Source organism: Naumovozyma castellii, chromosome 4 (assembly GCF_000237345.1).
Source record: "Naumovozyma castellii chromosome 4, complete genome".
Classification (NCBI taxonomy): domain Eukaryota; kingdom Fungi; phylum Ascomycota; class Saccharomycetes; order Saccharomycetales; family Saccharomycetaceae; genus Naumovozyma; species Naumovozyma castellii.
Window position 1 is genome coordinate 348110 of NC_016494.1, and position 15920 is coordinate 364029.

Here is a 15920-nt window from a genome sequence, read left to right on the forward strand (position 1 = left end):
TGAGTGTCTGAACCTCTAATCTAAACTACCTTCACAAATTATAAAATATATGAAGCGGTGGCTCAATGGTAGAGCTTTCGGCTCCAGTTAAATTCTGGAAAATTTCGGAAACAATTGCAATCGAAGGGTTGCAGGTTCAATTCCTGTCCGTCTCATGTTATATTTTTTTTGTTTATTTTTGGAGGAAACAAGCGCCCAGCCGTCCAGCTGAAAAAAAACAATATGTAACGTTAAAGTAAACAAACGCCTCGAAGCTCAGCCTGCATGTGCCAAGCCATCAGTTTCCAAATTTAGCTTCCGCCATACTATCTTGAATATATAATCAGGATGGAATTCTTTTTTGTCAAACCTCATGGTTCATTCAAGAACCACAAACAGGAACTAGACTTCATCCAATGAGAAATTCAGACATATTTTTACGATTAGTTACGGGCGCATGTTTATTGTCGTCCACCGCCCTGGCAGCTACAACCTCATGTAATCCATTGAGTGCTACTGGATGTGAGGCTGATACAGCTCTAGCAACAGCCATTTCAGAGGATTTTCATACAAATTCATCGTATTTCATCGATCAAAAACACGCTGGTACGATCACTTACAGCGATGATGGGGTAGCACTAACTTTAGCAAAAAGATTCGACAATCCTGCATTGAAATCAGATTTCTATATAATGTATGGTAAACTGGAAGTAATATTGAAAGCCGGTTCAGGAACAGGGATAATCTCATCTTTCTATTTACAAAGTGACGATTTGGACGAAATCGATATTGAGTGGGTTGGTGGTGATACCACCCAGTTCCAATCAAATTACTTCTCAAAGGGTAACGTTACCACGTATGATAGGGGAGAATTTCATATCGTGGAATCTCCTCAAACAGAATATCATAATTATACTTTAGATTGGGCTATGGATAAGACAACTTGGTATCTAGATGGACAGGCCGTAAGAGTACTCCCTAATACCACATCCGAAGGATACCCCCAAAGTCCTATGTACATTATGATGGGTATTTGGGCTGGTGGTGATCCAGATAATGCCGCTGGGACCATTGAATGGGCGGGGGGACTCACTGATTATTCTCAGGCTCCATTTACTATGAACATGCAAAAAGTAGTAGTGACTGACTATTCTACGGGGAAACAATATTCTTATGGTGACCAATCTGGGAGTTGGGAATCTATTGACTCAGATGGTGGTGAAATTTACGGAAGATATGAACAAGCTCAAGAAGATTTTGCAACATTAGTTCAAAATGGAACAATATCTACCTCTGAGTCAACCTCTTCGTCGTCAACCGCACCAACGTCTTCCTCTAGTACTTCCCTACCTAAAAGTTCTTCCACTCACATTTCCTCTACGCAATCTACCTTATCCTCTATCATGCATGCCGTTTCAGAAAACTCTTCCAACAGTACTTCTGCATCTAACACTAGGACTTTAGCTCCTCAAAGTAGCACAATGACAGTAGGTTCTACGTCACATTCATCGATTCAATCCACCTTGGTAACATCAACAGTAGCATCATCATCAGCCTCACGGGCTAATTCTACCTCATCGAGGGCGTCTTCCACGAGTCATTCCATTTCAACATCCTCTGGAGCCGCAGATATAATCAACACCCCCAATTCTCTAGTCGCCATCATACTTCTCCCGCTATTTGCCTTTTTTTAAATAACTTTATATAGACTTTCTTTGTAATTGACAGCATACCAAATTGATACCCTTACTTTTTGATTATTATTCCTTCTTATCATATAATTGTGTCACTTTTACAATTTGTTTATGGCGGCCCAAATTAATACCTCCATTATGGTCCGGCATTTTTCAACTGGGTTTTTTTTCAATATTTTTTTTTTGTTAGATGATGGATGGATCAATAGAGACAATAAGCTACAAATATAGATTAGAACAAAGAGCTAAGCAAAAGTTAGTTCTTTTATTATATTGACAAAAGGAAACGCAAGACGAGATGAAAGTGATAGAACCAAGAGATGCATTTCTAAGCGACTACGAAGTCCTGCAATTTCTCAGTAAACTGGAAAGACGCCATCATTGGGATGATGAGACAACGCTGGCAAACCAAAAAAATAAGAAAATGAAGAAGAAGATCAAGAGACCATACAATCACGCAGAATTGCAAAATATAACGAGGAATACCATTAATTATCTGTCCATGAACAAGAATTTTATTCAACAAGGTGAAGATGATGTTGATGATCCACAGGAAGCTAAAGTGGTCAATGAAAGTAATATAAAGTCAGCTATTTGTAATTTGAATGACGAACGATTCACCGAATTCATGCAACGTTTAAATGAATTTGATTTGTTTAAAGTGGAAAAATTACAAATCGTCAATGATTTCCCAACTAATATGGTTCATTTGTATTCAATCATAGAAGAATGTGATTCTCGATTTAATGAAGAACAGATAGAACAAATTTTAAGTATAGTAAAATCATTTTCATAAAATATAACATGATAAACCAATGTAGTAATATATCAAATGCATACAAACATAGAATATTCTCATTTTATAAATGATTATATACACTTGTTATTATATATAAAAGGATATGGTTAAATGTTTTTTGTTTGAACTGGAAGAAATGCATCTAATATGAGCTACTGAAGTTAAACTCCGAATTTGAGAATAAAATGCTAGACGTCTTTTTTTTTGGATATGAATTCCAGGCTTTGAAATAAACATAGCTTTATCTTTATGCAGTCCACCTACTTTCAAGATATAAAGAATGGAATCAAGCTTAGGCTTACCAATGACGCTGCTCTATGAAAGTGATATTTTATCAGTATTTTTGTTTAGAGCTACTTAATTTTGAGATGCTATTACCCGGTGAGACCAGGCACGGGGATCTTATTTTATTAATCATACCTTCTTAATGAGTAGACTTGAGTTATGATCTCTCATTGTGCTCTATCTATCCATATATCCAATAATTTAATTTTTTGCAGAAGCATCTATCCTCCATAACCGATCATGAAGTTTGGAGAAACCCTCAGTAGGTCTTTGATAAGGCAGTATAGTTACTACTACATTGCTTATGATGATTTAAAGGCAGAACTAGAAGATAATTTACAAATAAACAATGATGAATGGACTCAAGAACTAGAAACTAACTTCCTGGAGTCATTGGAGATTGAACTAGATAAAGTTTACAGCTTTTGTAAAGTGAAACATGGCGAGGTTGTAAGACGTGTGAAAGATGTACAACAGCAAGTACAACGTACGGTTCGTCAATTGGATTCCAATAACCCACCTACAGAAATGGATTTTGAAATTTTGGAGGAAGAGTTGAGTGATATTATTGCTGATGTTCATGATTTAGCCAAATTTTCGAGGTTGAATTATACTGGGTTTCAAAAAATCATAAAGAAACATGATAAGAAGACTGGATTTGTTCTGAAACCTATCTTTCAGGTAAGGTTAGATTCCAAGCCTTTCTTTAAAGAGAATTATGACGATTTGGTCGTAAAAATTTCACAACTCTATGATATCGTTAGATCAAGTGGTAGACCTATTAAAGGTGATTCAGCAGCTGGTGGAAAACAGCAAAATTTCGTTAGACAAACAACAAAATATTGGGTTCATCCAGATAATATTACAGAATTGAAATTAATTATCTTGAAGCATTTACCTGTTCTTGTTTTCAATGCTAATAAGGAATTTGAAAGGGAAGATTCTGCAATCACCTCTATTTATTATGATAATGAAGATTTAGACTTGTATTATGGTCGTTTAAGAAAGGATGAAGGTGCTGAAGCTCATAGATTAAGATGGTATGGTGGTATGGGATCAGACACAATTTTTGTGGAAAGAAAGACTCATAGGGAGGATTGGACAGGGGAGAAATCGGTGAAAGCAAGATTCGCTTTAAAAGAACGTCATGTTAACGACTTTACCAGGGGGAAATATACTGTAGCACAAGCCTTTAGCAAGATGCGTAAAGAAGGTAAAAAGTCATTGAAGGAAATTGAGAACTTAGAAGCTCTAGCTACTGAAATTCAATATGCAATGTTAAAAAGAAAATTAAGACCTGTCGTGCGTTCATTTTATAATAGGACAGCTTTCCAGTTACCTGGTGATGCAAGAGTTCGTATTTCTTTGGATACCGAATTAACTATGGTTAGAGAAGATAATTTTGATGGAATTGATAGAACACATGGTAATTGGAGAAGAACTGATATTGGTGTAGATTGGCCATTCAAACAATTGCCCGAAAAAGATGTATGCAGGTTTCCCTACGCTGTCTTAGAAGTTAAGTTACAAACGCAGTTAGGACAAGAACCACCAGAATGGGTCCGAGAATTGGTGGGTTCACATTTAGTTGAGCCTGTCCCGAAGTTTTCTAAATTCATCCACGGGGTCGCAACACTTCTAAATGACAAGGTGGACTCAATTCCATTTTGGCTACCGCAAATGGATGTCGATATTAGAAAGCCACCTCTTCCTTCGAATATCAACATTTCAAGGCCTGCCCGTGAAGATGAGGAGGAGGATTACGATGACGATGATGAGGATGACAGTGCATTAATAGATGCCATGACCCACGCACCAGGTAATTCTTTGGACTTAGAAGAGATGGTTGGTTATGGGGCCATAGATGGTGTAAACCAACGTGCAAACGTGCCTGGAGAACATAACATACCATTTAGTGAAAATTATAGATATTATCAGCGCAAAATAAGAGAATCTGGAAATTCTATAACCAAAAATTACTATAAAACCATTGCATTCTTCGATCATTATTTCAACGGTGATCAAATTTCCAAGATACCTAGAGGAACAGTGTTTGATACTGAAATTAGGGCACCTCCAGGAAAAACCATATGTGTTCCAGTCCGTGTTGAACCCAAAGTTTATTTTGCAACGGAAAGAACTTTCCTTTCATGGGTTTCAATTTCTATCCTCTTAGGTGGTGTTTCAACAACGATGTTAACATATGGAACTCCTACAACTATGTTGGCATCGATTGGGTTTTTTGTTACAGCTTTGGTGGTCTTGTTTCATGCTGTGAGAGTATATGCCACTAGAGTAGTTAATATTAGAATGAAGAAAGCTGTCGATTATGAAGATAAGGTGGGACCTCCAATGGTCTGTACCTTTTTGTTATTATCCGTCTTATTTTCCTTCTTCTGTAATTTACCATAAGTTTTAACCTAATAAAAGTATTCAGTAACATTTCTAAACAGTCTTATATAATTGTTACTTTTGTATGTAGGTGTCGTTAGCCTGCGGTTAAATTTCTTGTTCTCACGAAACACATGAAAATAAGTCGAGGCTACAACAAAAGAGGAAGAAACCAGTGGTTGCAATCAAGGATCTACAATATGTATGACAATAAATCAAAAAGGTCCTTGACACCCATAGATTTTGAGAGTATAGAAAATGAAAAGGAGAACGTATTACCTTTAAGGGCAGGCAGATCTGCAAGGGGTCTTACAGAGGCATTACAACAAAGTGCTACCACGAAATGTCAAATACGGGCAAATTTCGAAAGAAGATTGATTGATGACCTTGGTAATATGGCTGATCCATTAGAACTGTATCTGGAATACATTGACTGGATTAGCTTGGCTTACCCTCAAAGTGGAACTACAAAAAAGAATGGTTTGTTGGACATAGTTGAGCGTTGTCTTATACATTTTAAAGATAATGAACAGTATAAAAACGATGCACGTTATTTGAAGATATGGCTATGGTATAATGAACTCTTTTTTGCAAATGAAAGGCGAGAACAGAGGGATATCTTTATCTTTCTACTCCGTATGAGTATAGGATTCAAATTGACTAAATTCTACCAAGCTTTTTCAGACTTATTAGTTGATATGAAGAGATATGATGAAGCCTACCAAGTTTTGAAAAGGGGAATTGAGAACCAGGCTACCCCAGTGAACGAAATGCTGGACAGTCTGCAAAATTTCGAAGATCAAATACTGGAAAAGAGAATAAATATTGATGATAATTTTTCAATAGAAGAACAATTTTCTGAGGCCACAGCACCTCTCATCCTAGGAAGGCAACGTTCAGAAATTATTACTCCAGACCAACAACCTACCGAAAATGATAATGATACTTCAGAGTCATCAAAAAATGAAAAGATGAGTATATTTATGGATTCACAAAGCCAAGGATCATCTAAACTATATTTTTACAATGATGAGGAATCTCAGTTCATGGATTTGAAAAGTAATAAGACAAAAGAAAACAAAATTGCTCCAGTTGCTCTTGAGGCAAATACAAATATTGGTATCCTTTCACAAGGAATTCGACCTAGTATTCCAGTTGAAAAAGCAATAGTTTTCAAAGATGAAATTGGGAGAGCTGATCCCGTTTACGAAATAGTCGAGGAATTGGGAAGGAAACCAGAAAGAATAGAGTGTAATTTCAAACTCATATACCCAAATAAGATTGAAGAGTACAGTATTGAGGAAATCCTAGCCCGATCTAGGGGTATTTATCATAAAATGGAAACAAGTGGCAGAATACCATCAGAGGATGTTGAGGATTTTCATCCTGCTAAAAGGATAAAAACATAACTATATAGCCCATTCAAATTCAATTATTGCCAAATATCTAATAATGGATTTTTTATGCATTACTGTATTTTGAAGAATAGAAGCTTTTAAAGTAGGTTAGTTAATACTATAGCAAAAATAGAAATCGTAAAATATTACATTAAATAATGATATTAAGGTAAACTGGTGGTAGGTGCGTACTTTGATAGGTACTTTAATAAAAAATAGAGGTCATAACTAAACAAAAGCAGACTCATCTGTAGTTCCATAGAAACTTTCTTGTGAAATTTCTTGATGTTGAATTGAAATTAATGTGTTGTGATCAATGCTCAAATCAGCCAATGTATTAAATAGATACAAATTGTCTCTATCACCTGTTCTTTGGAAGTTCTCAGCCAAGAAACTAGTGAACCAATTCAATGCAACCGAGTTTGTTTCGGTAATGATAGAATCTACTCCAGTAACTTCGATGTCAGTATCCATCAATAAGCTTATTTCCTCCTTAGCTAAATAATCAATATTTGGTAATCTAGGTAAGCCAAACATTAATGAATCTGGGTCTGATCTTTCATTCTTAAATTGTTTTGGACGACCATATAGTTCAGTGGCGTCCATCATTGGGATAATAAACCTAATTAAGGTTTCTAAATGATGAATTCCCTTATGTGGGGTTGGTCTTACCAAAAGACTAGCTGGACTTACAGAGAAATTGTCTCTAACTGATTTATTTGATTTCATACTCATGGAACTCACACGTGAACCAGTTCTTGCATGGCCTTTTTTAGATGGAGAAAAGAATTTTCTTCTTGGTGTACTTTCTGGGGTGGTATCATCATTGATTGAAATGGAAGACGAGCTAGATCCGCTATCCATGCTATCAATATCATTGTCAGTAAAGGATACATTACCGACGATCTTAATAGTCTTAAGGTGATTCAAGAACGAATTTATACCGTCAAATTTCAAAGATGTAACTTCTGAATCGTAGTCATTATAGAAGAATAAATCTTGGATTGGGGCCACTTCGGTGGAAATAAAACAAATTAGGTTCTGAGATGACATTGATTTGTTACTTTTATAAAATAAGATTTCTCTTTTCCCGTTCTTCTTTTTCTTAATGTAACACCATGTCTTGATCCAACCTTTACCTGGTAAATAGATTTCGCACCAATCTTTAAAATTGAATTGTGAATTCATGATTATATGCATATCGAAGATTCTTAATCCCATGACGGAAATAATGGAACCTGTCAATGATTTAAAGATGGCAAAATGCTCAAAAATGGATAGTAGACATAGTTTGTATAGTCTAGAGATCATGTCCATATTATTTGACGATATGGAAATGTTATCGTTAAATTTCAAATGATTGGAAACCAATTGAATAGATTCTGTATTTTCAATGCTGGGTTCGTTAATTAAATCGATAGTTAATTCATCATCGTCTTCACCAATGAGTCTCAATTTGGTCCCCACCAATGCAAGTTGATAAATTGGTAAAGATTGTGATTTGCGTTCATTGGTAAGAGACCATGTAGTAGCAGTATCGATCTCTGAAGTCTCTTTGGCCCATTCAAAATAGGTTTTAGAGTTCTGTGCATTCAGTAAGACCAAGATAGGCATTATTGACTTCAATAGTTGAGGAGGTATTTCTTGTAACATGTTTGTTGGGGAAGCTGGGAATACCGACGACGTGGAGGTTGTATGCGAGGAGCTCGACCCGGAGGATGCTGATGAAAATGAGTTTGTATGGGAGCCACTACCATTCTTCTTGATGAGGACAGGTTTCTTCAAAGAATCTAAGAATTTCATGTTTTATTGAATGTTGACCTATACGAGCGGGTGAAGAGGAGAGGGGAAAGGGGTACTGTGCGAAAAGCGAACTGTGTGTATTCTGTTCTGGTGATATGGCTTGCAATGAGCAATGAGACAGCAAGACGTTGTTTGGTGTGTACCTTTTCCTTTCGTTGGTATGTTTCCAGAGGATAGTCATGACAATGGAAGTGCAAACCAATGGAAGCTAATAAATTCGTTACTTGACAGCTGAAATTGCAACCGAGGCTTTTCCGAAAAAAGGAAATTCATTGCGTAATCGCGCAGAAAGGTCCGAAATAGGAAATCGGTCAAAGGTCGGCGGCTAAATGGTTCGAGTCCAATAGTCTCAAGTCCTCTTGTTTCAACCCATTGACAGTGAACTGACCCAGGGAGGTGTACTTGCGGTTGCCCTGGTTGGTATCCACTTGGAAAAGTAGAGATTGCACCATTTTTTTCTGCGCTATAAACCACCGCGGCAGCGGAATTTGTTGTCTGAGTTGTCTGTTGTGTATATTGTATGTGAATTGGGCTATCTTAACGTAGGAGGTGTCTCTCTGGTGTAGGATATGAGTGGTCTCGCCACCGTTTGTCCTTGCCAACTCCACAAATGTTCGCACATGGGCATCGTTTGCAAGTTTCACATACACAGATATTTGTTTGGGTGCCGAGTTCATCATATGTAGGTTTCTGGGAAATCTACCATGATAGTAATATAGATTGGACAAATATAGGGGCTCTTGGAACATTATGGACCATGTGCATCGGTATTTCTTGGAAGTATCATAGCACATCCAATAAAGTGGCAATTCAGAGTCCCAGAGAAGGTGTGCAGGGTTTATATTGTTGCCATTCATGTACGTATCGGACGTTAATTCTGTTAGCAATCTTGTACCTTGAGATCTTGTTGCAAAGTTAGCATGAGAACCTTGTAAATGGTTTAATTGTGACTCGACGAGATGGTTGATTTTCGTTCTCATCGATACGTCAGGATCTTCCATTTGTAGATGCGACTGTTTCGCATCCTTGTATAGTTGCACTAAATCCAATTCGAATTTAGTGTCAAATTTACTATTTGTTTGATTTAGGACATCTGTTAAGACATTATCAAATTGGTCACGGTTAAAATATTGATATTGTCTTTCCATTACTTCCCGTATAAACTTTATAACTTGAGTTTTCCTCTGTTCTTCCATCGTCGACATTTGCACATTGAGATATCTCTTGAGGAGGTGCAAGAATTCGGTAATACTAGAATAGCTAGACGGTCTTATCAATAAGGAGGATATACTTTCGGTGTCATTGCCAACTACAACAGGGATTGAACCAGGAGGCATTAGGTAATGAGATTCATCATCCTTCATTTTCACCTGTGCATTTGTCGATACAAATCTCGACAGTTCTTGAACTTTTGAATCTAGGTTCTCAATTTCAGTCTTCATTTTCTTGTGATTTGTAGGTATGAGTCTTCTTATATTTTTTTCCAATTGTAAAATCAGGAGTCTTATCCTTTTATCGCTTTCTGTTTTCCTTTTGTTGCCTTGTTGCTCCACTTCAACATGAAGATGATTCAATTGCTTTTGAAGGATTGCTAAAGAATGGTATATTGGGTCATCGACAGACGTTGCCGTTGTCGCTCCGTTAGAATTACGACTCATTAATGCTATTGTGACAAAGAATATAACAGCACATATTAGCCATTGCTTGGTCGTTAATTGTTTAAAAGGCATATACACTTTTTCGATTTCAAATGAATTCGTATTAATGGGAGTATCATCGTATGATTCATAATCAAGGTCTGACGTGGAATAAGTACCATTGTCATCAGTTTCAAAACCTTCATCACTATCTGATGCAGAAGAAGGACTGGATAGAGCAGATGATTCTTCGTCGTAGACAGACGTATCCAACTTCTTCATCAGTAGATCTTTATAAACATCTCTTAATGATTTTTCATTATCTGTACTAAAATCACTATTCATTATTCAGATATTTGTAGTATATTCAGACGTACAGCAATATGGCATCACGAAATCTCAATCCTCGAAGCGTCAGAGTGATTCCTTGGAGGTCTTTTCGCCACTGTTGTCAATGGCTTCATTCGATGATTTGGCGTTTATAGTTTTAGTTTACGCGTTGCGCTCTATTTAGGAATAAACCCTTCACAGAGTACTGGGCGCTTAAAATCAGTATTCTCTGGAGAAGAATAAAATTTATTATTGGTCATGGTAATATTTAGCAAAATGGCAGAGTAATAACACCTCCCAATCATTGTGTGTGCACTTTGACAGAGAGATCTACTATGTGTATATTATATATGCGGTGTCACCCGGCACCAAAAACCGCAATTTCCAAATGACGAATTGATAAATAGGAAAAGGGGCAATGAAGATCCACTGGATCCAATCTACAATTCAGTTCAACCCGATTGAAGAATACGTATCCGTGATTGCAATAGAATCTTACACATTAAGGTCAAGATGAGTGAGCCAGATACACCCTTTAAAGTTCAGGCGCAATTCCCATACAAATCAGAATACGAGGACGATTTGAATTTTGGAAAGGATCAGATCATAACTGTGACCAACGTGGAGGATGATGAATGGTATTACGGTGAATATGCTGACAAAGAGGGGATCTTCCCCAAGAGTTTTGTCAAGATTTTGGAAACTGCACCAGCTCAAGCTCCGGAACCTGTTGTGAAAGCTGCTCCACCTCCGCCTTCAGAAACTAAAGTAAATGAAGTAGTGATGCCCAGTGAGACAAAGGAGAAACCACCTTCTTCACCCATTACTAAACAACCTCAGCAAATTACTCCTCAGGTTCCAAAGACCGTCGAGGAATCTAAGCATGTTCCTAAGATGCCCACCTTGCCCTCTACGTTCAATGCTGATGATAACGGTGATCATGAACATGATCAGCAATTGGAAGAAGAGGATTTACCAAAGATGAGTTTGAAGGAAAGGATTGCTTTGTTACAAGAACAACAAAGATTGCAGACCAAAAAGGATGATGAGATGGCCACCGCCGCTGCTGATTCCACCGCTCCAGTGGCCCATACTACTGGTGGTTCAAATATGTCTCATCACCAAAGAGATACGCATTCCATTATCTCACAAGGAAGACCATCCATTGATGAAAATATGGAAGAGGATGAAGAAGATCAAGAGGACCAGGAACAGAAAAAGGTTAACGAATTAGGAACTGCTCCAATCGAAGCTCCCAAGAAGGAACCTATCCCCTTAACAAAAGAAGAAAATCAAGAACGAGAAAATGAGAAGGATGGCGAGCAAAGTAGTAGTGAGGGAAGTGAAGAGAGTAGTGACGATGATGATGCTGAGGATGAGGAAGATACAGAAGAAGCACGTAGAGCGAAACTTATAGAAAGGATGGCCAAAATATCTAGTGCTGGTCGGTTTGGTGGTCCTGCTGGATTTAACCCATTTGGTGCTCCTGTTGGATTTAATCCATTTGGTGCACCCGTTAGTAACAAAGAAACTGCAAAGCCGGCTAAGAAAAAGAAACATCATAAGAAGAAGGAATCTGGTGAAAATGAAGAACCAGTTATACCTCAAGCAGTACCAGTAATGCCATTCGCTGATCCAAATGCAGTATCTTTCTTGAATAAACACAAGACACAGACAGAATCAGAATTCAATGAACCTAAAGAACAAGAGGTACAGATGGAAAGCCCTGAAAACCCTGCAATCTCACCAATATCCTCACATACTCAACCCTCACAGAATATCACATTAGATCCAAACAGTAAGGAAGAGAAAACTCATGCGTACCATGACTTGGTAAAGCAGGAGTCTGCTTCTTCAGCAGTCGCAGACACAACTAACAATGACGCGGATGATGAGGCAGCCGGTGAAAAGAATGCATACTATGATACAGAACCGGAGGCCACTTTAGAAAACAAGAATGAGGAAACCGTGTTGGAAGAAAAGAGAGAAAGTAAAGTTATAAATGACAAACTACCATTATCTGACTCCACTGGCTACGAATCCTCAGATGACAATACGGATCTTCCTCCTTCGAATCCTGGCGGTGTGCCAAAACTTCCTCAACCATTCGGTATCCCACCATCAATGCCATCATTCGTTGATGAAAACAATGACAAATCTAATAATGATAAAATGGAGGTACCACCTATACCTGGTAGAACTTATGAACACCAAAGTCACGATATTGCTGCACCACCCCCTCCCCCAGTTTCTTCAGCTCCTCCAATCCCACCAGCATCGAAATCAGCTGCTCCACCACCTCCTCCAGAAGTGCCAGTTATTATTCCTGAACAAGGCGCACCACAACATAAGGCACCTGTCCCACCAATTCCACATTTACCTGAGATGCCTGATGAGTTTTCCCAAGGACCACCATTACCTCCACATCCTCCAGTCGATACACCGGTAGTGCCTGAAACTCAGAGAAGTATGGCACCTCCACCTCCCTTACCAACCAAATTTCCCCCTCCACCGATGGAGCCAATTGCTCAAACTTCATCATTGACATCATCAACGATGATGAGAAGATCAACTACAACGACAATATTCCCAGAAGGCCCAAAGATTAGTTTTGATCCACATGATTCATGGTGGTTAAATAAACAACTCCCATCAGATTTCAAATATAAATATTTATTTGAAGTTGAAGATCATAAAGTGAAGAAAAGGTTAGGCCAAACATGGATAATTAGGGACTATTACATTTTATTTGAGGATTACTCGCAACTTCAAATTTGTTTGAATTTCAACGAAAAGGATCCTCAAGGAACAGTTACTTGCCAACAATTCTTCAAAGACAAGCCTACTGATTTGACAAAGTTGGAAGGTTATTCTAAAAGGATTGGTTTGGGCATTATTCAAAAAGCACATTCTAAAATTGGTTTGACAGGGTCTTCTCATTTAGTTACTTCTATTCTTGATGAATTGAAAAGTGAGAAAATCTTGGCCCCAATTAGTTCGAGGACATATGGTATGTCAGTATTTGATTATAAACCTGATACTCCAATCGATTCGGAAGCCTTAAAGAATGTAAGAGCAGGTGATATTCTAGTAATAAGAAAGGGGAAGTTTGAAAGTCATAACAAGCTTGGTGCTAAGTCAATCACCTCCATTGGAATGGATAGTGTTCCATACTCTAGTATCATAACGGAATACGATTTCACTAAGAGCAAATTCAGAGTCATTGAAGAGCACTCTGGTAAAGTGATCCAATCCAGTTACAAATTAAGTCATATGAGAAGTGGGAAGTTGAAGGTGTTTAGGGTTGTAGGAAGGGATTATGTCGGTTGGTAACTCAAACTCTTGTAATTGTGATAAAAGTCGAATATATATATATATATATATACTTGGAACAACAACATATTTATAAAATGAGCTTAAGGAGTGGGTAGGATATATGAATTTCTCTGTAAGCAAGATGGTTTTTATCTAAAAGCATCATCTTTTAATTACGTATTTTTGGTATTCTTGAATTCATTGTTTGAAAAATTTAGTAAATGAGTGCCCATCTTTGGTTCATCTGATCGAATGAGGTTTTTGCTCTTTTAATTGTATTTTTTACGTAAGCGCTTCAATATCGGCGGTTACTAATGTTTTATCCGGTCAGTTTATTTTGACTTCATCTTCTAGTTTACAAATTGACGTTCAAATATCGATCCCAGAGAAATGAAAGTAACTAGTAGGTTATCCACATTTACCTTACAATTTCTAAGAGATCCAAAGAAATATTATGATAAGACGCTACCTGTAACAAAAGATTCTCCACCTGTCTCGAATTTAGTTGATAAACCAAAGCCAGATCCCATATATAAATGCAAAAATACATTCATAAAGAATATATCTAAACCTTTGAAAGAGCATTCACAATTGAAAGGAGTTTTGAAAGATTTACAAAACCTTTATTCAAAGCCGCCAAAGGAGGCAATGGTTCATTCATGTGAGTATTTCACAATGTTTTATTATCCTCCAGATCACATTCTATCTCTTTTTAGAAAAAGTAGACCAGCAGTTTCCATTACACCCTTGCGGAGCCCAGTGGGTATTCTGAATGGTGGTGTTGCTGAAGCAAATCCTTTGGTGGATAGAATATATCAAGGTAGGAAGGTAGAACATCCCAGAAATTACGCATTTCAAAGAAGAAATAGCCGTGTTTTTATAAGAGACAGTTTCCAAAGGATATGGTGTCAATTGAATGGTGACACAGCTATCTTTGAGTCATTACAGATGTTACCTTTCAATGGAGGGGAAGCCAAGTGGTTAGATTCTATGGGGAGGCCCAAAATTGGGGTATCAAAAGATGGATTTTACCTATTTCATTTGAAATTGTTTCCAAACTCAACGAATGGAGAGTTATATACAACCGAGATGGAAAAAGGTATTGAAAAGGTGGCAGCTTTGCCATGGGATAAATTGGTAGGCTCGTCCAAAAACTGGATCCAAAAATTTAACCAAAAAATTAAGGTAAATCTTCTTAACAAACTTTTACGGGAGCAACAAATTCCAATTAAAGTGATTGAACTTGAATAATAATAAATGAGTTTGAAAATTCCAGACGATAGCATTAGATTTAGTATTCTGAAAATTCTGAGGTTCAACTGTGAAATCTTAGAGACATACGATATTTTAGTAGTTAGCATTAATGTTGATTGAACTCAAGTTTGCATCAACAGTGACTAATAAAATAATTAGATTGGGGTGAATAATGGATTAGACATTCAACTTGATTTTCAAGGTGTATCCTAATATTTTTTTTCATTGACCTTTAGGTAAAGTCGTGCGGATATAAATCAATCATGGTGAATTAACATTCTTAAATTATAGACTCATTTACATAAATAATTAAATGGACTATTATTTACGCGTTTGCACGATAATAACGATAACCAGAAAATAATTATTCCAAGAAAATTTGGAAATCCATCCTAAAATTCTTCTTCTTCAGAAACTTAGAAAGTTAATCCACGGTTCCACAATGGCAGTACATCCTTGAGATCCACCACTCATTGTCATTTGAGTTACTTCGAAAACCTTTAAGGCAGTCTTTAGTGATTTTTCCTAATACCCTTACCACCCTTACCGATAGCTTCCTCTTCTTCAGCTAATAGGGCATCACGTTCCTTCCTTGCTCTCAATTTCTCTTGCTTCTTTTGTTCTTCAAGAAGCTTCTTTTGGTTTGGTTGACGAGCGCCTTGCTCCCATTTCTTAGCTTCTTCTTCAGCAACCTTTTCTCTTTCGGCTTTTTCCTTCTCATAAGCTTGCTTTCTCTTTCTAGCTCTTCCGGCAGCCACCTTAGCAGCAGTTTCTGAGTATCTCTTACCTGATTTATGCATTTTTTTTCAACTTGGTTGATAAATTTATCAAATGAGAAATAATTTTCATATTAGAAATTATAACGTTACGGAACTTCCCATTGTGAATGAGACTTTCGAAAGAAAATACTTTATATAATTACAAATCTCGTTCTGACGTGGGTGTCACTGTAAGAAAATGTCAGCTCTCGCTTTAAGGGTGTAGAAAAACAGACCAGTATTACGTAATGCTATGAAAAGAAGAAGAAAGTTCTTCT

General features: G+C 37.2%; 9 protein-coding genes and 1 non-coding gene across 10 annotated transcripts; 7 read left to right on the forward strand and 3 right to left on the reverse strand.

Moving 5' to 3' along the window:
- The first annotated feature begins 51 nt into the window (after positions 1–51).
- NCAS0Dtrna1W lies at positions 52–155 on the forward strand. The gene is made up of 2 exons: positions 52–88; positions 119–155. It is a non-coding gene; the product is annotated as a tRNA-Trp (tRNA).
- Positions 156–395: 240 nt separating this feature from the next.
- On the forward strand, positions 396–1673 carry NCAS0D01890 (glycoside hydrolase family 16 protein; the record flags this gene model as incomplete). The annotated part of the gene is made up of 1 exon (XM_003676084.1): positions 396–1673. The coding sequence occupies one exon, from the start codon at positions 396–398 to the stop codon at positions 1671–1673; it is 1278 nt and encodes a 425-aa protein (XP_003676132.1).
- A 298-nt stretch (positions 1674–1971) lies between these two features.
- On the forward strand, positions 1972–2469 carry RPC17 (DNA-directed RNA polymerase III subunit RPC17; the record flags this gene model as incomplete). Its single annotated transcript, XM_003676085.1, has 1 exon — positions 1972–2469. One exon carries the CDS (start codon positions 1972–1974, stop codon positions 2467–2469), a length of 498 nt encoding a protein of 165 aa, XP_003676133.1.
- Positions 2470–2997: 528 nt separating this feature from the next.
- VTC4 (Vtc4p) lies at positions 2998–5169 on the forward strand (the record flags this gene model as incomplete). The annotated part of the gene is made up of 1 exon (XM_003676086.1): positions 2998–5169. One exon carries the CDS (start codon positions 2998–3000, stop codon positions 5167–5169), a length of 2172 nt encoding a protein of 723 aa, XP_003676134.1.
- Positions 5170–5282: 113 nt separating this feature from the next.
- On the forward strand, positions 5283–6557 carry MAD3 (Mad3p; the record flags this gene model as incomplete). Its single annotated transcript, XM_003676087.1, has 1 exon — positions 5283–6557. One exon carries the CDS (start codon positions 5283–5285, stop codon positions 6555–6557), a length of 1275 nt encoding a protein of 424 aa, XP_003676135.1.
- A 216-nt stretch (positions 6558–6773) lies between these two features.
- TPH3 (Tph3p) lies at positions 6774–8348 on the reverse strand (the record flags this gene model as incomplete). Its single annotated transcript, XM_003676088.1, has 1 exon — positions 6774–8348. The coding sequence occupies one exon, from the start codon at positions 8346–8348 to the stop codon at positions 6774–6776; it is 1575 nt and encodes a 524-aa protein (XP_003676136.1).
- Positions 8349–8659: 311 nt separating this feature from the next.
- On the reverse strand, positions 8660–10330 carry MPS3 (Mps3p; the record flags this gene model as incomplete). The annotated part of the gene is made up of 1 exon (XM_003676089.1): positions 8660–10330. The coding sequence occupies one exon, from the start codon at positions 10328–10330 to the stop codon at positions 8660–8662; it is 1671 nt and encodes a 556-aa protein (XP_003676137.1).
- Positions 10331–10828: 498 nt separating this feature from the next.
- BBC1 (Bbc1p) lies at positions 10829–13648 on the forward strand (the record flags this gene model as incomplete). The annotated part of the gene is made up of 1 exon (XM_003676090.1): positions 10829–13648. The coding sequence occupies one exon, from the start codon at positions 10829–10831 to the stop codon at positions 13646–13648; it is 2820 nt and encodes a 939-aa protein (XP_003676138.1).
- A 372-nt stretch (positions 13649–14020) lies between these two features.
- PET130 (Pet130p) lies at positions 14021–14881 on the forward strand (the record flags this gene model as incomplete). Its single annotated transcript, XM_003676091.1, has 1 exon — positions 14021–14881. The coding sequence occupies one exon, from the start codon at positions 14021–14023 to the stop codon at positions 14879–14881; it is 861 nt and encodes a 286-aa protein (XP_003676139.1).
- Positions 14882–15396: 515 nt separating this feature from the next.
- On the reverse strand, positions 15397–15684 carry LSO1 (Lso1p; the record flags this gene model as incomplete). The annotated part of the gene is made up of 1 exon (XM_003676092.1): positions 15397–15684. The coding sequence occupies one exon, from the start codon at positions 15682–15684 to the stop codon at positions 15397–15399; it is 288 nt and encodes a 95-aa protein (XP_003676140.1).
- Between the last annotated feature and the right edge of the window lie 236 nt (positions 15685–15920).